Source organism: Strix aluco, chromosome 8, assembly GCF_031877795.1.
Source record: "Strix aluco isolate bStrAlu1 chromosome 8, bStrAlu1.hap1, whole genome shotgun sequence".
NCBI classification, from domain to species: Eukaryota; Metazoa; Chordata; class Aves; order Strigiformes; family Strigidae; genus Strix; species Strix aluco.
In genome coordinates, this window is record NC_133938.1 from 11,334,837 (window position 1) to 11,357,192 (window position 22,356).

Genomic DNA, 22,356 nt, shown 5'->3' on the forward strand with positions numbered 1-22,356 from the left:
TAGTGGGTACGTGCTGCCTGTGGCTGCCTGCTTTCACAGCAAGTTTTTAAGTGGATTATTAACTAAGTGTAAGGCTGTTTGCAGCATCTTAAGTTTGACAGACACGTGATTGTGCAGGGGGGAGGGTAGGGGAAAAGGGTGGTTGCTTTCACACAAAAGCTTCTCATAGATGAACGTCTTACAAACAATATCTTGTAGTTTTGTTCCAGATTAAAAATAAATAAAATGAATGGTATATGGGTTTCATGCCCAGACAATAACTTTTCTGTTTTTGTTTTTAAATTCCAGAACTGCTTAATAAAACATGATGAGAACGGATACTCAGCAATAGTAGGAGACTTTGGTTTAGCAGAGAAAATTCCTGATCACAGGTATGTGAACTAATCAAAATATAGCGAGAATTGCAGTGCGATTGCAGGCCAGAAGCTCTAATGAGCCAGATCCCTGTGGCCATTATTGCATTCTGATGCGAAAATTGAAAAAATATCTTCAGTCTCCAGTCTAGAACTGCAGGCTGGATGACCAAAATGTTCTAGCCTTAATTACTGTCCATATTGATAGAATTAGTAGTGATATTTATTCTTCAAAAATGCTCCAGTGAGTAGAGAATTTACTCAAGCTTTTCAGTAGATCTTCTAAGCAGGTACTTGGGAGTTTTGGTTTTAAAAAAAACCACAACAAAGCAAACACAAAAATACTGTCCAGCATTCTGGATTGGGATGATTTTGTAATAAATGTCCTCTGATTCCAAACAACTTCAGCTTCTTGCCATTTTCACAAACAATATTCAGCAGCATTCCAGTATTATTCTCTTTAATCTCCAGGTTGTTAAGATCCAGGTTTATAACAAAGAGATATTAAAATTACTGTCTAACAATGGCTCACCATTTTGCTCTCCCTAGGATGAAATTATAATCTTAACTCATTTGAGGAATGCGCAGGAGACTGTCACAAGCTATTGTCACAATTGGAAATAGCCCTTTTGTCTTTCCTCCATTAGGCAGATCAAGGACAAGTATTTCATTGTTCTCTCTGTATATTGACTTGTGTATTTCAGAGTATTCTGACTGTGAAATGTGCTGTCAGATTTTCCTCAGTGTGCGCTTCTGCGTAAAATAAAAGCCTTCCAGCTCTTTTGACTGCAAAGAAAACAATAAAAGTTGATCTCAGCTACGCGCTGTTTTTAAACTGCACATATCCTAAAAACCATACTTGGGAGGTCTGAAGGCTTGCATTAATGTTGATGAAATACTGATCTAAAAGCTTAAGAAAGTGAACATCTTAATTTTGAAACTACTGATAAGTACAGCCAGTGTGTATCTTTTATGCTTCTGTGGAATCTCTGCCCTTTAAGGTGCTGAAAGCTTCAGCGGTATTTGTACAAACTCATCACAAAATCAGGGAGGCACCACAGGTGCCTTAAGGTGGCTCTTAATACCCAGTTTTGAGATGCCCTGAAAACTGAGAGTATGGTAATAGCTAAAGTTCAGGTACCTTGATACTAAAACAAACAACATAACAAAATTGTTAATTTAGCCACCATTTTTGTTTAATCTAGTCTTACCTCCATTTTCAAATGCAATTTTGTTGTTTCCAGTTTGCTGACTAACAAGCCATGCTATTTTGAGGCCTTCAGAGGCTTTTTTTTAAAAAAATAGGTATTCCTTCAAGGTCAGCTGGGTGGCAAGCTGGAGGCCTGTCTTAAGGTGCCAGTATTCAGCCATGTGGAAACATTACAGATATTTCAAATTGTCTCTGTTCTGATTACTTCTAATTTTTCCCTAGTAAAGGATTCCTCTGGTCTATCTTGACTTTTTTTTAAAAACACAGTTTGCAAGCAGTCAGTGCTGAATACTTTCTAGAGCTGCTTATTGGTATACATGTAGGGATGAATACCTATATGTCTTGCTGCATGAATGGAGAACTTGACATCTAGCCCGAAACTGATGTCCACAAACCCTACTATGTATAGATGAAGGAGCCAATTCTGCCAAGAGTTTGGAAACCAAAACTATTGAACAGCTGTGACCTTAAAATAAAATTATTTTTTTTAAAAAAAAGTGGTCAGGCACTTAGAAACTGGAAGTAAATTATGAGTAATTTATTGAAGCTTTCTTCTTTCACCTTCTCCACCTGCTATTGAATGTTCCAGTGACTCCAGTAGGAAACCAGTGTAAAATACAGTTATGTTATGGAACCCACTTACATTGACTTCCCTCTGGTGAAAGTTTCTGCAGATACTTGGAAAGATAGTAGCAATGCCTGAGTGTTTAATTAATGGTTCTTCTCTCTCTCTCTCTCCCCCTACACCCTTCCCCCATCTATCCCATATCTATATAGTGAGAAGTTACCAGTGGTGGGTTCACCCTTCTGGATGGCACCAGAAGTTCTCAGAGATGAACCTTACAATGAAAAGGTAAGGTACATGATATAAGTGGACTTTCATCAGATGTTTCTCTTCAATAGCTTTATACAAGATTTAGAATTTCCATAATGTTAAAATTTTTGTTTTCATTTGTGACATTTCTGTACTCAGTAGGTCATTCAGACTAAGGGAGTGTGTGAGTTGAATAGTTAATGGCATAAGATGAAATAGAATTACCTTTAGCATAATTCACTGTTATGCTAATTTCATTCTGAAATGCCCCACATGCAGAAATATGGTAATGGCTTGTTGACCTAACACAATTTAACGAAGTCTCATGAGAAATGTAGTAAAGTTGCTTCCTTGACTATATGTTAGTGAAATCTGGGTAGAAATAAAAGGTTTGTATGTAAACTTGTACAATTATTTTAAGTTAAAAAAAAAAAAAAATCAACATTCTCAAGATACCTGGATAAAAATATTCTCCAAAAGTATTTCTAAGTTTTCCGATTTGTGGCATTGGAAAATGTTTCTTTCAGAGGAGGATCAGATCACACTGGGTTTTAGAAATAGTATTTTCAATCAAGCTCTTCTTTACATGGGATTTTCTCTCCCATGTGTAACATAGTGTACTTCAGCCCTGCAAGTGCAGCTTTTCTGTGATAAAGCCCACATCCTGTACTTTTTATAGCTAGTAGTCAATAATCTGTTTAATTGGTGATACTTTTAACTTGCAGGAAAGCAGTAGCTACCTCAGTAATGAATGTAATAATTACCATTTCAAAGCTTTTTTTTTAAGACTTCCAATTGATCCAAATTAATAATAAAGAACCCAAAACTATGGTGCCACATTATTCATTAACCCTAGGGCATGGAAGACTAAAGAGGAAGAAAGTCTCATAACTCATCAGCATGAAAGGTGACCTATAAGCCTGCCTGATATGTAAGGGATGAGGGATGCCAGCTTCTGCTCTGTAGACTTTTATTCCATGTTTCCCTAAATTTTATTACATGATCAATTCAGGTGGGTGGAAATCTGAGGAACTGTGCATTTCAGGGGTAGTTAGATAAGTGATTACTAAGCGTCATGGAAATTTCAATGGAAATTGATACTGGTATACAGTGTTACTAGAGATCTTAAGCTTTGGGAAAGACACTGTTTTCTCCAGAGGTACTGAACTGTGAGGAGAGAAAAATGTAATTTTTCTTAAAAACAGCATTAATGTTCTGAATAAACTGTGATCACGTGCATTCTAAACCCAACTTTCTAACCACAGTGATATACAGGCATGTCATGTTTTGGCTATGTTTTTAATTACTCCCATCTGTAAGACATCAAATGCAACTTCACCATTCTTTATGCAAGGAAGGATTTTTTTAAATATTTTTTTTTACACTGCTGATTTAAGAGTGGTTTGGTGGTTTTTTCTTTTTTTTTTTTGCGTAAGAGTTTTAAAGTTATCATTGCTATTTGTGCAACAAGAATGCTTCACTGTGAGCATGTGTTTCTTCACATGGAAAGTGTTAGCTATAATGCAGTTGCTTGGTGTTGTAAGGCTGTGGTGTTGGTTTAGTTGTTTCATGATAACCATTTGGGGTAAGGAGAAACTCAGTGGCAGATAAGAACGCTGAGTATTCATAGCTGAGCCATGTGGCTATTTATTTTTTTTTCTCTCTCAGGCGGATGTGTTCTCCTATGGTATAATTCTGTGTGAGATTATAGCAAGAATACAGGCAGATCCAGACTATCTCCCTCGCACAGAGGTAAGTGGTTATCTTTATAACATTGGTGGGAGGTGGTAAGTATGCCATGATAATGGCTGGCCTTTAGAACTTCTGGCACTGCTGCCAAAGATACGATGAATAGGTGTTACATTAAAAATAGCCTGTAAAAGGCTTTTGTTCTTCTGTACTGTTATTGTAAGAAGCTCCATTGAAGACACTTTCACAGAGACTGTCCAGCTGCAATCCTCATGGGAAATCCTTTCTGCCCCTAACTGGCAGAACATTGAGAGCATTGCAGTGACCTTCCTTTTGTAGAGTGATAGCTCATGTAGACTTCTTGCCAGATTCAGAACAGAGCAGTTTTGGCATACTGCATCCACTAAGCAGCCCCTCCTTGTGAAAGGGGCAGGAGCTGTGTTAGCAGCAGCTAAAATAAGCTCACCCTTATTTTTGTACAGACTGTGCTAAGCACTGTGGATCTGAGCTAGAATCAACTAGTCAAATGAGATACTTCTTACTTTCCTCAGTTGCCTTTTGGTTGAGTCCCTTCTGCAGGACAGCTTTTGGCCCTCTGTGGGGGGGTCTTCCAAATTGTCTATCCCACTCTGGTTCTGAAAAGGCAAAATTTCTTAGGTCTTGAACTGAAGTAAATAAGAGATCCTTTTTCAGATTATTACAGAAGTGCATTTAAGGAACTGGATAATTTGTATTACCAGTCTACCATCCACTGAAAAATTAACCATTTTAATTGATAAATTTTCATCATGGTGAAGCCCCTGGTTCTATAGCAGACTGTGAAAGTCACCATGGTGAAATATCACAGTATAAGATATTGCTTCCAGACCCACACGGGCAGCATTTCAAGTGCAATGGATTGGAGTTGAGTCCAGGAAGAAGTATGGGCTCTTTGAAGTCAGCTCATTCTCTTACAGGTATCTTGTATCAAGTAATCCCTGTTGGGAATGCTGCAGTTCAGAGTGTGCATGAAGTTTTCTCAAAATCCTCTGTATGTGGCTGCTGAGAGATGGTGTTCATAGTTATTCCCAATAACTCCATGTAGGGACCCCCTGAAAAGAAGATGCTTTGGGCCAGATAGGAGACCTTGTTTATATCTCTATGCTGTGGTTTTTTTGTACAGAATTTTGGATTAGATTATGATGCCTTCCAGCACATGGTGGGAGACTGTCCCCCTGACTTCCTCCAGCTGGCCTTCAACTGCTGTAATGTGAGTATCTTACTTGAAGGGGAGAGGCCTAAACTGGAGTTCTCTAAATCCCTCTGGCTTTTGAAGATAGAGCTTAAAGCATTTGCAGAAGAGACTTGAAGAGCCTACCTATAAAAGCAGCGTACATTCTGATAACTCAGAAAGTCCCTTGCAGTTTTTATAACCCTTCCCCTTCCCTTGCAAAAAGGTGTATCTTGTGTTTTTGCAATTCTGTGTTCTGTAGTGCCAAACAAACAGGTCTGACACACTGAACAGCTTCTTGCAGGCTGTTCAGGCTGATCATAACCAGTTGTATGCTATTGACACTGGCTGGCCCTCGGGCTGACAAAATCCAGCTGTTATTGTGCACAGACCTACTGAGCTGTGAAGAAGGAATTCTGAGTTGTTCTCACAAACAGAGGGGACAAACAAATCAAGAGCAGGCACTAAACTATGCTGAAGTTTCTATATGCTACATTTTGGAAAGGGATAAACCTCTAAATCCCTAGCCTGTGTTCCAAAAAACCAAACTTGGACCCAAATGATTTAGTATCGGTAAGGCTATAGGCAATGTGCTGTATAGAGTAAATTTTCTGCCAAGTATTCAAGTAAAATTTTAATAGTGCTGGATACCTTCATGACTCCTCACTGTGAAAATTCCAAGAAAATAGATCTTTTTTGTGGGTTATACCGCAACAGAGGTTGCTAGTACCTTTATAGTAAACTGGTTTATATGAAGTAAGAGAACCTGAGCTTCCACCAGATTCAGCTGAAGTTGGGCATGTCCAGTTTGCACAACTTAAGTTGAGGCAACTTCCAAAAATTTTACTGCACAAAACTTTGCCCGTGACTCCACAACCAGGCCATGCTGGAGCCAATGCCAGCACTGTATCCAAGTGAGTTGTTTGTAAGAAGTCTCATCTCTCCATGCTCTTGGTCAACTCTCTCTTTACTTTGTAGTAGCACAAATGCACATGCTGAAGGGGAAAGCAGTATAAAGGTGAGGATGTGACCAGCTGAGGGTGACTGCCACTCTTGACACAAGATAGCGTAATTTAATTCTAAAAATGCTTGTGGAACTTACTCTGGACAAGCTACTTCACTCCTCTGATTTCACCTTAGTATAGTGGAGCTTGCTTCACCAGGAGAGTGGTACATCTGACTCATGCTTATGAAGTGTTTTGATTATGCAAGCACTAAAGGGTTTGGTTAAAGGTAGGATTTGACTTTGGAAATCTCAACTATCACCTGTAGACTCCAGAAATCATACTGCATCCAAACACATGGTGCGTGATACAAAGCTATTTTTCAGCACAGGTAAAATTCACAGTAAAACTACTCATGAAGAAAGGGGAAGTGACTGATATAAGAATTTGGTGTGTTCAGAGAAAAAGGTTTTTCTCCTGCTGATTATCGTCAAAATGCTGCTTCCTGTATAATAAATGTCCCTTCCCTGAACTGAAAGTGGAAATTACTGTCTTGTGATCAAGCCATTCACATGCTAATTTCAGTGTTGGGCATGGTGTAATTCACTTCCCTAGTAGAAGGAAAAAGGTGGTGAACAGGTAAGGCTTTCTTACATCTTCCTAAGCAGTCTGTGCTTCAGTAATAGGTGATCTGTGTGATAATTTGTTCGTAGACAAGGACGTTTAAATAGCTTTTTACTATTTAATAGGTCAACAAACAGTATAAACTGTATAGCTCAGCTGATTAGCTGAACTAATCTGCAAAGCCCTGGGGTTTTCTACAGCCAGGAAACATGTTTTAGGGCAACCTAAGAAAACCAGTAAAAACTTACATGTATGAGTAGTGGAATAAAATATATTTAATTTGCTGTTATAAAGTGTTTTTTTAAAGTAGTACATGCAAGGAAGCCTAAAATTTAAGGATCCCCAACAACTATAAGTCTGCTCCAACAACTGTAAGTCTACTTGTGCAAATACTTACAAATGTTAACAGGTCCAATCGTGCAAAAAGCTTACCAGCACGAGCTGAGCTGTGGGCAACTGCTGCCTTGAGGAAGAACTTCCTATTCCATTTGAGCAGAATCTGGACTGCTCAGGGATGGAATCTCTCGGTCACTTTTCCATTGCTGCTCTTGTCCTGGATCTTACCTACCACAAATTGAAATAGCCAGAGGGCTCTTTTTACTTCCTGTAGCTTGTAACAGCTCCCTAAACTTCCCAAATTAGTAAATTTGTCAGAGTACAGAGTGTGTGCTTTGGTGTTGCCCCAGCTCTACACTTTCAGTGAAATGGGGAAAGCAGAAAAAGATGTTTTGCTGTGCTAGGAAATTCCTGGAAATTGAGCTCTTCGGGTGTGATTTGTTTGTTTTTTATTACTGTACATATGAATTTTTAGCCCTTTACCCTGTGTTGTTAGAAGGTGTTCTGGCATTGCTGCTCATACCAGTTCTCTTCAGAAAGATCCATCTCATAGGACCTGCAAGGCAGAATTAGGGAGGTCTTTAGGGTTTGTTGCGTACAAAGCACCACTGTTCCCTTTGTACTAGAGGTGAGATCTGTCTGGGCTTGTCCACTTTGAAAAAGCCTTTAGAGGGCTGGAAACAGGAATCGGGTCAAGTGGAATCTTTTTTAATAGTGTAATGAGGTTAATTTTCAGCTGCTGAATTAGACATTGCTACCTACAGTAGTAAAACCTGTAACATATATACAGGGTCAATGTTCAAAATGATGAAATGCCTTCTAAGTTACTACTTAAATTAAGCTGCTTGCCCTCTAGTACAATTTTAGTGTTGGACTTTGTTTAGAGATCCATTTCTACTAGGCTGAATAAATACATACTGATAAGTACAAACTGAATGGGCAAAGATGGATTTTTTCTGTTGTAGTATTTTGTCAAGTTATATAACCAATCTTGCTTTCTTACAAGACAGACCAGTATACCCACTAGTAAGGCTAATTAACAGATGGAAAGATACAACATTTTAAACTTGCCATTTATGTGTGTTTTAATCAAAGCCACAATGAGATGATGGAAGAATTACAGACTTAATGACATAGCCAACTTGCTCTGTTTAATCCTTATTGCTTCAGGCACGTTTTGAAATAGCATTGATATATAATCTCTGACTGATAAATGGAGTCCAGAAAGAAATCCCTGAACTGTGAAAGCTGTTTAAAACAAACCAACCCCGCCTCGCAAGCCCTGAATCTAAGAGCTTCCTACCTTTTCAATTTAAAATGCATCCTCTTCATAGAATGTTTACAACTTGATAATTAAATGTGAGAGGTATACTACTTTTCCTTTGCTTTACTTCAATTTTTTGCAATGACAACACGCTTCTTAAAACGGTCTTGAATTTCCTCAGTTCCTTCAGACTGTCCCTCTGTCCACTGTGTAGAATAGCACGAACAAACCCACATGAGCTGATTTGATTTGTGTGCATTCACAGATGGATCCAAAGTTGCGTCCTTCATTTGCTGATATTGTCAAAACACTGGAGGAGATTTTAAACCGCCTGAGAAATGAAGACTCGGAGAGAGAGAGAAAGTTTTTGAACCTTGACAACAGTGAAAGAAAACCCAAAGGTAAGTGCCTGTATTGTACAAACATTGCTGCAGGCTAATAGCAAGAGGATACAATGCTTCATATTTTGAAGACTGGGATTTCAGCTGTATATGCTGTTATTTATAGTTTATGAATGATTTTACTCAAAGCCTGAAAATTATTCTGGAACAATGCTGTATACTTTGCACTGCAGTGTCCTTCAGGGAAAAAAACCAGCTAACTGTTTCTTAAAGTGCCTCAAAAGATTCTGCCCACAAGCTCTTGAGGGGAAATTTAGAGTTCATTTGAGAGTGGTTTTGTAAGTTCCTAATAGTATGTGAAAATCCATCAACTTTTGCTTTGTCCCTGCCATACTTAATGCACATACATAATTTCTTTGGTATATGCTACACGTAACACTTAGATTAAATTCCTTCCTTCCTCCTTAAATTCCTTCAGGAGGAAGAACAGAGAAGATGCAAGAGTATTATAAAATACCTAGAAGTACCCTGAAAGACTAGGAAAAAGATGAATCCCAGATTTGCTTGGGAATGCTGGCCTTGAAGGGCTTTCTCTAAAGCTGTCTAGTGCCACCTGGTGTGGGGAGCAAACTGCAAGCAGTTCCTGTAGGCTGGGGCATATTTTGACTTGGGTATCTTTTATGTTAGTAAACTTCTGGCATTGGAAACTCAGAGTACAGTAAAAATAGTTTTTCATATTGTGTATATATAAATACACAATATATATACATATCTATCTATCTGTAATATGGTTATAGATTGAAATAAGTTCTGTATTTCAAACCCCATGGAGTGTATGCATGTAGTACTTCTCCCACACCTGGAAAGCATCTAAAAGAGGAGTGAGCTAAAAAGAAAACCTGTTTGCTTGTTTGGGGTTTTGGTTTTCTTTTTTCTTTTCATTTTCCTGGCATTCTCCCTTTGGAGTACGTCAGATTTGCATCTTCTTGGAGAAGTGTTACATGCTGTTCTTTGACTTGCATAGTCTTTCCTAGGCGGAGTGACTGTAGTCTAAACTTTGGCAGTATTTAAAGGGAAAAGTGGAAATCCGTATGTAATTATTCTGGAAATGATAATCAAAAGGACATATTTCTTTGTATCCATTTGTTATTCCCCTGACAGCTCTTCAGAGGCACCTTGAGAGCCAGTGGCAGATGCATGTTCCAAACACTCAAGGAGTTAGCACCTTTTCCTAAACAACTACAATTTTCCCATCCTATTCTAGTGATACAGCTTTTATTTTTTTATGTGTGTGTGTGCATATGTGTGCAAATAAATACACACACATGCATACGTACAACTTTTTAACTCCTATTCATTAGGGTCAAAGTCTCATATATCCTTAGTTTTTGTATTGTACAAAGTACTGAACGAAGGCTGGGATGGAATGATTTAAACTCTTCATGGTGTCAGGAGGGGTATTTATTTCGGTCTTAGACTTTTCCCATCAGGGTGAAAAAGTCCCAATTCCTTTGGCAACTATGTTTTTCATTTGTTCTCTCTTATGGTCAGTATTATCAACAGATCTTGGGCCACCTCTGCTGGAAGCCATGATAATAAATCTAGAAACGCGCAAATTGTTCTGGTCCAAGACCACCCTGTGCCATCTCTGCTGTGTTAGTGTACTGGCAGTGGGGAGGTTTCAAGGGGCTCTAGAATACAGGGTTTGGATAGAAGAGGGAAAGACTTCCTCATTCCTACCAAATTTTGTACAGTTTCCTTTCCTTTTGTTTTTTTCTGAAGACAATATTGTCTTGCCAAAGTAGCATCCCCTGTAATGTGGGTGGCAAATTTGATCATGAAATGATAAAGAAGCAGTCCAGTTTCAGTGCCTAGAGAAGTAAGATGGTATTAACTGAACTTGCATTTCCTCAAGTCTTCAAGATAACTTAATAAGCCTGAGGCATGAGTAAAGAGGAGAGAATATTTTAAATGTAGTTTTGACTGCCTTACATTTAAAAGGTCCTGTGGACAGGGCTGCTGAATCTCCACATTTGAAACCAGTAATACACTGAGGAGAAGAGAACAGTGTACTTGTGTTTGTGCAGGAACTTGTAAGGAACAAGCAGACACGTGCTTATGGAAGATACTTTGGAACATCAGAAATGCAGCTTTTTCTTTACAGTTGTCGTGAAGGCTCTGTGAGTGAGCAGACATGCAGGTATATAGCTCCTTTAACCTAAGAGTATTTCTTTTCTTCTACTCAGGGTCAATTGAGAAAGGACCTGGAGTAAAACGTTTGAGTTCCCTGGATGATAAGATCCCACCCAAGTCACCCCGTCCACGTCGGAATATCTGGTTGTCACGCAGCCAGTCGGATATCTTTTCCCGCAAGCCTTCCAGGAAGATAAATGTGCAGGACCCCTACTATACACCAAACAAAGGGTTAGGCCGGAAAGTTAATCCCTTCAGTGCCCGGGAGGACCTCAAGGGGGGGAAGATCAAATTCTTTGACATGCCAAGCAAGTCTGTGATTTCCCTGGTGTTTGACTTGCATTCTCCAGAGGCAGGTGGAGGCCTGAGAGCCAGCCAGTCCCAGTTCCGGCAGGCGTATAGCACAGACTGGCAAGAGTTTTCCCTTCTTCCTGGGAGGAGATGCAGATCACTTCCGCTCTCTCCTGAATTGCCGCACAAGGAATATGGCCTGTTTGGGGGACTGTCCTCAACTGTCAGCAGGTGTGACCCAACCCAGCTAGGTGCAGAGGTTCGGCAAAAACTCCTGAGTAGCAGTAAATATGGTGTGTCAGAGATTCCCCCCTTTCAAGCCAAGCCTCACAGGCCAGAATTTCTTCCTGTACCAGGACAAGAAGAGGATATGGACTGTTCAGATGGGCCAGTGGCCCAGGAGGAGAATGGGTTTTGCCCTGTTGAGAACACGTGTAGAGATCCATCATGTAATCAACCATTAGTGCTGGCCCAGCCTGAGCCGCTACCTTACAAAAAGCTCCCAGCTGAGAATTCAGTGAACTCTGAGGGACATGGCTCCTCACAAGTGTTTGCAGGTTGTCTCCCTTCTGAAGAAATGGAGGTGGAAGATGACATACTGAAAAATACTCTGCTAGAGTCTCCAAAGCCTCTGTTCAGTGTTAGTCCTTCTACTGAGCTGAAGAGAGAGTCATGGCCCTTCAGGGAGCAGGATGGGGACAGTCCTGCCCCCTTGTCTCAGACCACCTCCAACATCTCAGCAAGTGGCAGCACACAGTCAACTTGTGACATATGAAGAGAGGGCTCAAACTGAATGTGTCCTTGAGGGAACAGTTGTTCCCAGTCGCTTAAACTCTGTTTTTCTGTAGTGCTGGGCTTCATATTCAAAAGAGACTCAGCAGATGGTAGAAACTGGCTGTCAAACAGATAGCTGCAGACAGCATCTGGAGAGACTGATTATTTTAACTTTATTTCAAACTGTGCTTATTCCCTTCCCTGATTTGCATTAGGAGGGGGAAGTACTCCAGCCAGAAGGGCCATGTGGGCCTCACAGTCCTTCCAAGAGGCAGCAGCCAGAGCAGGCACTTTGTGTAAACAGTTTGACCTGGATTCCAGCATGGAGCATTTCAAGGCCTTAAGCTCCATGTTGGGTAGAAAGAGTGACCCTTAGGTTTTCCCTCTTCCTCTGACTGACCCGCTGCTCTAAACCAGTACAGATTTTGCATTAACATTCTGCAGCAGTGCGCATGAGTGGGAGCCTCTGTTTTAGAAACAGGCACAGGGATCTTTCAGAACAATGTTGAGCAGATAGGAATGCTCTCTGGTCCCAGAGCTGCTGTGAATGCTGTTGCAGCATTAAACAAGCTCTTTCAAAAGCAGCAAAAACAAAACCCCTCATGCTGGTGGCAATCTGCAGGCTGAGTCACATGACAAGTACTTTGCAATTAACAAGAAGAAGAATCTGTTCCCTGGAGTTTCATTTTCCCTTGGGATTTGGTAATGATGTGTAATACATCAGTGCAGGGAAGCAGGATGTGGTAAGCACTGCTCTCCTCCCTGCACAGCTCTTCACGTACCTTAGCCTGAATGTGGAGGAAGATTTGTCCATGGCACAAGAGGAGAGCCATATTCCAGGCATTGTTGTTTCTGGGCTTCTGAAAAAACTGCCAGTGAAAGTACCAGTTGTACTGAGCTTCTGGGGGGTGGGGGCTCTTCTCTCTGAAGAGCTGAACGAAGATTGTGATCTGTTTCTGCAGAATAGTTAGTTAAATACAGTATCTACATCACAGTTGACTAGTACTACTAAGCTAGAAGGGTCACATTCACCTCCCTCTCTGGTACAACATCCCATCTCATTGATATCACTGCAGTAATGATGGCACCTTATTTGAAACCAGACTGCTTGATAGAGGACAGGAGTCCCCTGCTTGGGGAGGCTGCCAGCACTGTTGCAGCCACACAGGTGCTCTTGGAGAGGATAGACAGTAGACTCACAGAGGGGCTTTGAATTGTCAAACTGAAGAAAACTAGCTTGTCCCAAATTAACTTTTTTTTTCTTCTACAGAAAGAAGCTGTTGTCTTCACTGGCTTCTCCTGTCACTGAATAAGATGATCTTTTCTTTTTTTTTTTCCTTCCCTCCCTCCACCAGCAGGTACATGTGAAAGAAGCAGTGGCATAAGCTTTAATGCTGCTTGCTGGAACCAGCACTAGAGATCCCCACTCTGGGATGCAATGTATGGGAAAGCTTGTTCTATAATGACATTTGTGCAACATCCTGCCATTTCCCACTATCATTGTCCCAACATGGGATTTTAAAAGATTTTTTTAAATTTTTTTAACTCTGTTATCATTCCGAACTGAGGTGTGCACTGCATGCCTGCTGAGCAGATGGTGATGCAGTGGAGTCTGAAATTTCACCCAGGTAGCCTGTTAACACTCTTCCTGCTCTCTTGTAAGGATGGAAAATGTAAGCTAGTTTCTGATGGAAGAAAGATTATTCCTACTCTTTTCCTATCTCAAAGAAAGATGAAGGAGAAAGCCTTAGTTCTTTCTTGGTTGAGATGCTTATCTCTCCAGAGGTGTAGGTAACTATTCTGTGAGTTACGACTTCCTCATGTGAAGTGTGTGTTAACCTGAGCAGCAGTTACCCCTTTGCAGTGGCTGAGAAGAATTAAATGAGAAGCCAGGTGTCACTGAGTTACTTAGCACAGTCCATGCCAGATTAGGCAGCTGTTAGCAGTTTGAAAGAGAAAATGCTTATCCTTACCAAGATCACCCCTTTTGGCCCACACCTCTCTGCCTCTTGAAGGTGCTGATCTGTAGAGTAGTCTGTCTTGTGTATCCTGTTTGCAGGGCTGCTGTCTGCAGAGTGCAGAGCAGCTTGTGTGGCTGGCACTGTGTGTGTGTAATTTCCTTTGAGGACAGGGGAAGAGTCAGCAGAACTCGATTGCCAGCTAGTTGGCTGCCTGGTGCCTGCTTTTTTTTTTTTTAATCTTTTATACAATTGTAATCTTTCAGGAGGGAAACCATCAGCACCAGCTTCTGTTGTCACAAGATGCATTTAGGTTTATGACTTCAGACAAACAAGCAATAATAAGGAATAGTTTACTTCTGGATCCTCAGGCTGTGATGAAGTTGTCCAGCATCCTACAGGTGGAGCACGCCTCTGGCTGCTCTGTGGCTTGCATTAGCCCTGGTTGTCATCGCTGACACCTCATGAAGCCTGTTGCCCCCTCTGACACTGACTGCAAAGCCTGTGCGGTCAGGCTTGGGGTACCTCTGTGGCACCCATCACAGTGACCTCATCTGTCTTTTTACAACGCTGTCTTCTAAAATGTTTCCCTGCCCTGAAACAGCATGGCTAAAATTTTATTAGATGTCCACTCTAAGCACAACCAGCTGACATGCATAGGGCACATCTAGCAACTTTTCTAGCTCCTTATCCCAAGGTGGAGATGTCAGAAACGCCAAGGAATAGCGGCTCAGGCTTTTCCTGCATTCTTGGTCTGCAGGGGAAGAGAGGCATGTGTATGAAACTGGAGTAAAAGGCCATTCAAAAATAGCAAAGTGCTTGCTAAAACCCAGTGTTTCCAAGGGTCTGGATGCAGTTGGCACTCACTGCGTCTCATCCCTTTGGTAATGTAAAGCCGAACCTAGGTTGCACCTAGTAACTACTCCTAGGTTTTCTGCCTACCTGAGGGTGCTTTTCTACAGGGGGCCATTTTCTGATAGCTACCGATGAACACGAATACGAACATGTGGTCAGCAAACTCCTTGTTTTATAGCGATGAGCAAAGTTTTATTGTGATTGGATTTTATGATGATTTTTGACTTTCTTACAGGAGCAGTTCTTGCTCTTTTAAAACACTTTCTACACATTGCTAAGTTCCCTGAAGAGATCAAAGATGTTTTAAATTCACTTTAAATCTTTCTATGTTGAATTCATTTAAACGTCTGTTATAAGCTATTTTTGTCGTGGTTGCAGGTTGATAAAATGCAACTAAGAGGATGCATGTGAATTGCTGCCCCTCAGAAGCAGTGCAGACAAGGGGCTATAGTAGACTTATACTTGTTGGAGAGGCATTGATGTATTATGTGTAACAGAACATTGGTAATTTTTGCCAGTACAACTAAAGACACTTGAATAATTCCTGTTTGCACTTAATGCTATTGTTTATATTGCATGTCACTACATTTCTATGCAAAACAAATAACCTTTTTTTGGGGAGGAGGGGCAGCCAGATATTTGATTAAGTATAAAGATCTTTGCGAGATGATCTATTTTCGTATTTATGAAGGAGTTTTACGTCTTAATATTTTGCAGTCTGTAAATAGCTCAACTTGTAATTAAAGGCTTAGGAAGAAGTTTGTAGCCTGTGTATAATAGTAAGTTAACACTGCCAGAAAAAAATCTTTGCAAAACAACTTTTCTAATATTGTGGATATTTATGAATATGTAAAGAAAGCACGTCTTGTTTTTATGTTGATTGACCTTCTGACTTTTTTTGAACTATAGAAATGGTGTATGTTTTATTGGAACTGCAATAAGAAGTAACCAAAGATGAATCCAGTTAAATATTTTCATAATTTTTTCTTGGTCGGTTTTGTAAACTTTCCCAACTTGCTTTCAAAATAAAAATAAAATCAAGGCCTGGGTCTTGTGATTAAAAGGGCAACTCTAGGTTAAAAAAGCTGGCTCAAATGCTTACTTAAGCTATGGGTGACATTAGTACCTGGCTTTAGATTGTATTCACTATTACTCGGTGCTGAATTATGAACAGGGAGGACTGTCACGCTTATTCAGTGTTGATTATCTCCTGCATCTTTCTTACTGAAGTGTTATACTATTAAATCTGTGAGACTCAAGGACTTTTTTTTTTCTGCTCTGCCTTATAGCGCTCTGAAGAGTAGGCAGTAGCTTGTGACCTACAAGACAAGATGGCTTTTGATAGCACTTGGCCTGCAGGGAGCTTGCTGTTGTGGCTGCTCAGTTCTAGCCCTACAGAACAGCTTCAGCAGCACAGGAAGCAGTGTAGTTTAAGAGGACCACATCTGGCTTTAAGTCCCACTGCATCTCCCCTTGCTTAGAAGTTTGAAGACCTGCTGTGGCTTGGTTCTGCATGCAGTTACCTTGCACTAGAATCACCTGGGCCATATGGGGGAAGCTTTCTCTTTCCCCTCTCTCCTGTAGGAGCAAAGGTCTCGTCTATGTGTGCTGTAACCAAGATTATGGTAAAGTACAACAATGAAGTGGGATAGCTCTCCCAGCTGTGTGTTCCAAACCAACCATGGTCAGTGTCTCTTTTTTTTTTTAAAAAAAAGACAACACTTTTTTTTCCTTCCTGACTTCCTTAGAAAGACAGGAAATAATTATGAGGGTTAGAGGGAGTTACCCTACCAGCAGTGACTGAAAGCAGTAACACTTGAGTAAACATTCATAAAAATGTACGTTTTGCCTGAAGAGCTAGCCTGCTTTCATCTGGTGTCTGGCAGAAGCATTACATCTTCCTCCAGTGACTGTTTATAGCATTTCCTGTCAAGCTGGTTCTATGGGTCAACAGCTTGGAGCTTTCAGATGTGTTTTTGTAGGTAGACTTTGACCTTTAGCACACGCTCCTTTTGAAAAGGTTGGAGAGGTGCATTTTTCTTCCCCCTTCTCCAGCCTCACCCCTGCCTTTACAGCCCAGCATGCTGTGAAGGAACAACAGAGAGAACTCCAGTTGAGAGCAATTTAATCAGTCAGAAGTTAAAACAAAAATAAGAATGAGAAACTTGCTCCACTCTGGTCAGTTCTTGATGGAATAAAGAACATCAAAATTTAAGGGGGGGGGAAAACGCCCAGTTCAGTGAGGAGTCCTCTAGCTCTAGGCACTGGCCCAGGCCAATTTCATCTTCTGGCTATGAGCTTTGGAAGACTTAGAAAACAAGCTCTTCACTATTTGAAGTGGCACTGATTTCCCACTGAGGTACAGTTTATTATGGCAGTCTGGCAACCAAGGCCCTGCACCGGTGTCAGTGTTTTTTCCTTTCTTGAGCATCCAGACATAAGCCATAATATAGCCAGTCATGAATGCATCAAAGCCAGCTCGGTGTGTGCCCCCCTGTGAAGGTGTACCATGGGTTTCCTTTTCCTTTTCTGTAGCATGTGCTGCTTCAGTCTCGGGGATGTCTGGGTGATGGACTGAGCCCACCCCTGGAGGAACCTCTGACCTCCCCTCCACGTGGTCACTGGCAGAGGCATTTCCCTTGGCAGAAGGGCTCACAGCAGCTGCTACCTGGGCAGCAGTTCCTTCAGTGCTCCCCAGATCCTCTTCCCGTTGTGTGCTGGTGTCTGAGCTGACCTCTGGTTCCATGTCCGTGGAGTTCTCCTCCAGTGGCCTGCCCTCACTGTTGGGTGTGATCTCTGCCAGCTCCGTAGCAGCTGCAGGCTCATAGCAGCTCTGTTTTCGTGGTGGTCCATCCTCTCCATTCTGAGTTAGCTCCATTTCTTTCCCTGAGCTTTCCTCTCCGAATGCTTTTGCAGGCTCCTCTGTGTTCTTCCGACGCTTCCACTTGTGTTTCCGTTTCTTCCGTTTCTCCTCCCAAAGCCTGTCGTCCTCATCAATTATGAGGTCAATGTTATGAGACTGTGGACACTTCATCCCTTTTGGACACCAGCCATAGGCCTAGGGAGAGAGAGAGAGACATCTGTAGCCACCAGCCTCCCGGTTAGAGCGGCCTGTCACCATAACATGGAGCAGAGCTAATTATTCCCCTCTACTGAGGGCCTGCGAGGCTGTATGGGGAGCACTGTGTCCAGTTACGGCCCCACAGCACACAGGAAAGGCACTGCCAAACTGCAGTGAGTGCAGCAGGGAGCGGTCAAGAGGCAGCACACCATGTCTGAGGAGAGGGCAAGGACGGTGCGTTGGTTCTACCTGGAGCAGATGAGACTAAGGGGATGGGGATGTCTAGTTGCTGTCTGCAGGTACCTAAAGTAGAGGTTATAGAGCACATGGAGCTAAACCCCTCTGAGGGGAGCACAGGGAAAGGTGATGTAATGACAGGGGAAATTCTGACTAGATATATAGGGAAACACTTTTCACAATGAGTGGTGAAGCATACTGGAACAGGTGTCTGGAGGGGTTCTGTAATCTCAAAATTCACCAAACAAGGCTCTGAGCAACACTGAGTTGGTGGTTGGATGAGAAACTTCCAGAGATTTCCCCAAGCTATGTTGTTCTGTGACAGTAAGATGCAACATCTGGAAGAGCTCCTTTTCTCCCTGAAGCATCTCAAACCAGTTATGATCTGATCAGATGGCCTCTTTGTTTACTGCTGTAGCAGCACCAGGACTCGAGATGCTGTGGATCACAGTGTGCTACAGTGCCAGAAGCTGCGGACAGGTAACATTTTTTTTATATCTAATCAAGATATGGGGGAGGTGGCATTTCTTGCTCAGAGGACAAGCCAAACTAATTTAGAACTTACAGCCCTCCCAAGACAGCAGTGGTGCACTGTAACTTGCACCATCCCACTATTCAGGGCCATATAACCCCTTTCTGAATCTTCATGTCTCACGTAGCCTGTGGAATTCACCACTTCCAAACGGAGCATGCTATTGCCCTTGCTGTCATGAGCCACCTGAAGCTTGAAAATCTTCCTTGTACTGTGAAGCAAGCAAGGGGAAGTTCCCAGGTGCTTTCCTACCACTTCCTACTCTGCCCACACATGGCTTTTTCCATGGGGCCAGGAAGGACACAGGGATTCATGTTACTTACCGAAAACTTCTCACAGACAGGCACATTATTGCCCCCTCCCATGTTGTGGCTTTCTTCTTCCAGAGAGCAGTGGCGATAGTCAATGTAACGGGACATGTTGGCAGGGTAGTTGCAGAACTCAACGGTGAGGTGCTGGCCGCTGGAGTCCTTTAGCTTGCAGTTCTCTCGCTTGCTGGAACAAACAAGAGTACACAGCTACTGTCGTTAACTCACCGAAGGTACCACAGTGGGGAGCTGGGGCAAACACGCTGCTCTCCTCCAAGTCTCAACTCTACTAGTTTCCTGCTCTTGAGCTCTAGCCCCAGCTCGACACCTTGCTAGAAAGAAACTCAGTCCCAGGAGACCAGCTTTAGTAAGTAGTTGCTTCCATGCTTTTTTAAAGGTCTGTTTCTCTTATGCTGACATACAGGCAAGACAACAGTGCCTCCAGTGAAGCTATGGGAGAAGAGGACACATAGTTTGATTTTAAATATTAAGGTCTCTAAGATATGTGTTAGTCTCTATAATGTTAATGGACAAAGAAAAAACGTCCCAAAATGCAGTATCTTGTAGAGCATCCAGCAGCCACTGCCCAGACAGGTCAAACCTGGGCAACGTAGACAACAAGGAAACATTTTCCATCTCATAAAAAAGAACTGTTTTGTTCCAAGAGCTGGTTAAAAGGCCCAAACCCTTTGGAAGGCTCCACGTAACTAGAATTGTGGGTTAAAACATTTAAAAGGTCAGTTTAAAAAGTATTTTTATATTGTCAAAACAAAGCCTTCTCATGTTTGAGAACAGCCATCTTGAATGTTTTCAGACCTGTCAATGTGGAATTTCCTGATATAAAACAGCCACTAAAAATACTATTTCTCCTCCGCACAGAGGGTGACTTCAGTTTAATGGAGATTCAAGGGGCTGTATCACTGCCAGGGGCTCGTTTAGATTGTGTGGAGAGTGCAGAATGAGGGGCCAGACTGACATGTGAAGTAGACACAGACACACGTTCTGGAACAAGAGCACAACCTTCGCTTGGAAGGAATGTGATGGGTCGTAGCTGGCTGCATGTGAGTGTCACATGCAGGATGTGTGACAGAGCTGGTCGGTGTCAGGAGGTGCAGCGAGCACCCGCCCCTTAACTGTGCCATCCCTCACAAGCTGTAACTAGTAGACCCTGCAGGCACAGCCCTGTTTTTGTTTGCTCTCTAGCCGAGTTTTAAGGGTCTCTCTTCTGCGTGTGTTCCTGCCACGGCCCCATGGCACTGCTGGACCAGGACCACGCACTAATTCAATTAGTTTTCAGTTAGATCAGGTCACTCTGTGGTCAAAACTGCTGACAGCAGAAGACAGAAATCCTCTTTTAGCAGCTGCCCACTGAACAGATGAGCTGTATTACAAAACGTACCCTTCTGCACTCAGCACCAGTCCTAGAAATGGGAAGAGCATGGGGCAGAGTTACCTGAAAAGCGCTTTTCTTCACTCATTGGGATAATACAAAGACCCAGCCCCCTTGCCTGGAAAAACACACCAAGGCTCCCTTTGCTTTTTCTCCCATAAGCTTTAAATACCAGAGTGCCGCTCACCACTTCTTGTAAGCATACTCCAAGTAGGATGCTACAAAGCGAGTCTCAAACTCTGAAGCATATTTGGTGTCATATATTCCTGCTGGAAACATTTCTGAGAGGTCAGCGGTGAAGGTGCCGAGGCTGTCTGGGAGGTGAGCATAGAAGCACTGGTACAGGAAGACCAGATCGATGAGGCCGTTATGGAGAATGAGAGGCTTCTTCGCTCGTATAAGCTCCAGAAAAAAAGTCCGAACGCTTTGGTTCTGGTTCTCATTGCCCTGCAAGAAGAAGGATTAGTCAACGAGCCTTGGCACCTTGACTTGCCATCGCCCTGGGAAAGTCCTCAGAGCCTGCTTGTAGCAGGATACTGCCTACAGTTATGACTTGTTCTGACCAAACAGAGGCCCAAATACTTTGAAAAGTAACTGCAACAAGCGACAGCCTGCATATAAAACAGCAGGGAGGTGAAAGGGATAACGCCATGCTGGAGACCCCAGTGCGAGCCTAGCTCCACTCAGCAGCTGTGGGCGGAAGATGCTGGGACCGGGGGAAGCCAGCAACCTCCCCAGAAGCCAGGAGCAGAGCAAGCCGAGGTGGCTGAAGAGAGTCGTTTTGTACCTTGTCATTACCCTTGTGGTAAGGAATCCCCTGGGCGTACTGCTTGTTGAAATCAAACCCGTGCTGCACCAGGAACTGCACTGACTGGGGCTCGACGACATAATCCTCCATGCAGAGCAGCGTCAGGTTGTAGATCTGGCAGAGATACGTGTTCTCGGACTGCAGGAGGAGACCGTGCAAAGCAATACAGGGATGGATACCTGTCACGGGGAGCCAGGGGCAACTCCACGGAGCACGGGGGGGGTTGAGTCCCGTCTCCCAGCGGAGTCCCGGTGCCTGCTGCTCCCTCGGAAGGCGGGAACGAGAGCCAAGGGCCGTGCCACGGCCCGCGCACCTACCTTCTCCGGGAGCTGCTTGAAACAGGCGACGCCCAGGGACAGGACGGCGCGGGTTCTGGCCGCGCTGCAGACGGCCTTGTACCGCTCCTCGATGCACCTGGGCGGCAGGAGAACGGGAGCTGACGGCTCCTGCCCCGGCCCGTCCCACCGGCCCCCCGCAGGGGGATGGAAACCCGGCAACAGGTACCAGAAGGACGCGCCTCCCAGCAACCACAGCCGGTAAGTCCGGCGGAGCGACAACCGCCCCCCCTTTTCCCGCACGACCGGGGCACTCACGGGCTCAGCAGCGACTTCCTGGCGCCGAGGCCGCTCAGCTCCTGCGGGGAGACACCCGTCAGCGGGCCCGGCCGCGCCCCCGGCCCCCGCCCCCCGCCCCGCCTCGCCTCACCGTGTCCACGGCGATGAAGGTGGCGGTGCGCAGCGCCAGCACCATGGAGGGCCACAGCTCCGTGAAGTTATCGCTCTGCACGTCCACCACCGGCACCCGCCACCGCGCCATGGCCGCCGCCGCCGCCCCGCGCCGCTCCCGCGGCCTCCACCGACCCGGCTGCCCAGCGCCTGCCCGCTCCCGCCGGTCACGCTGCCCGGCCCCGCGCCCCGCGCTGCCTGACTGCGTGGGCGGTCTAGTGCCTATCATCCGTCAATGGGTTTTTTTCCTCCTTCTCGAAAACCTCTTTTCCCTCGAAATTTCGTTTCTAAGTAAACAGGCGTTTACGTCGGGCAGCCCGTGGAGATGCTTCGCGTGCGGCCGCTGGGACCGGCGGGAGAAGGGGCGGGGCCAGCCTCACTTTCTCCCTCAGAGATTGGCTCCGACGCGCCGGGAGGCCCCGCCCCCTCCCCTGGCGGC

At 43.7% G+C, this 22,356-nt stretch overlaps 2 protein-coding genes across 4 annotated transcripts in view; one reads left to right on the forward strand and one right to left on the reverse strand.

Annotated features, from left to right (window-relative positions):
- TESK2 (testis associated actin remodelling kinase 2) overlaps positions 1 to 15,898 on the forward strand; it is an 82,674-nt gene extending 66,776 nt beyond the window's left edge. For both annotated transcript variants that reach the window (XM_074832165.1, XM_074832164.1), the window contains 6 exons: positions 289 to 371; positions 2,341 to 2,416; positions 4,046 to 4,129; positions 5,229 to 5,315; positions 8,710 to 8,845; positions 11,032 to 15,898. In XM_074832165.1, coding sequence (XP_074688266.1) covers positions 289 to 371; positions 2,341 to 2,416; positions 4,046 to 4,129; positions 5,229 to 5,315; positions 8,710 to 8,845; positions 11,032 to 12,044 — 1,479 coding nt within the window. In that variant the 3' untranslated portion in view covers positions 12,045 to 15,898. The remainder of the gene's footprint in view (positions 1 to 288; positions 372 to 2,340; positions 2,417 to 4,045; positions 4,130 to 5,228; positions 5,316 to 8,709; positions 8,846 to 11,031) is intronic.
- A 1,066-nt stretch (positions 15,899 to 16,964) lies between these two features.
- TOE1 (target of EGR1, exonuclease) lies at positions 16,965 to 22,033 on the reverse strand. 2 transcript variants are annotated; one of them, XM_074832167.1, is made up of 7 exons: positions 21,898 to 22,033; positions 21,786 to 21,826; positions 21,510 to 21,606; positions 21,172 to 21,306; positions 20,572 to 20,831; positions 19,010 to 19,181; positions 16,965 to 17,914 (listed from the first exon to the last, which is right to left on the reverse strand). In XM_074832167.1, the coding sequence occupies exons 1-7, from the start codon at positions 22,006 to 22,008 to the stop codon at positions 17,114 to 17,116; spliced, it is 1,617 nt and encodes a 538-aa protein (XP_074688268.1). In that variant the 5' UTR covers positions 22,009 to 22,033; the 3' UTR covers positions 16,965 to 17,113. The 2 variants fall into 2 exon arrangements, with proteins under 2 accessions (XP_074688268.1, XP_074688267.1); XM_074832166.1 differs by having other exon boundaries at positions 21,172 to 21,330.
- Positions 22,034 to 22,356: the final 323 nt, after the last annotated feature.

What these genes read in the sequence shown, in the direction of transcription:
- TOE1 (XM_074832166.1), bottom strand. Translation starts at nt 22,008, where the DNA reads ATGGCGCGGTGGCGGGTGCCGGTGGTGGACGTGCAGAGCGATAACTTC. An exon ending in CCTTCATCGCCGTGGACACG is followed by an intron (nt 21,827 to 21,897) that starts GTGAGGCGAGGC and finishes GTCTCCCCGCAG; the next exon opens with GAGCTGAGCGGCCTCGGCGC. An exon ending in ACCACAAGGGTAATGACAAG is followed by an intron (nt 20,832 to 21,171) that starts GTACAAAACGAC and finishes TTCTTCTTGCAG; the next exon opens with GGCAATGAGAACCAGAACCA.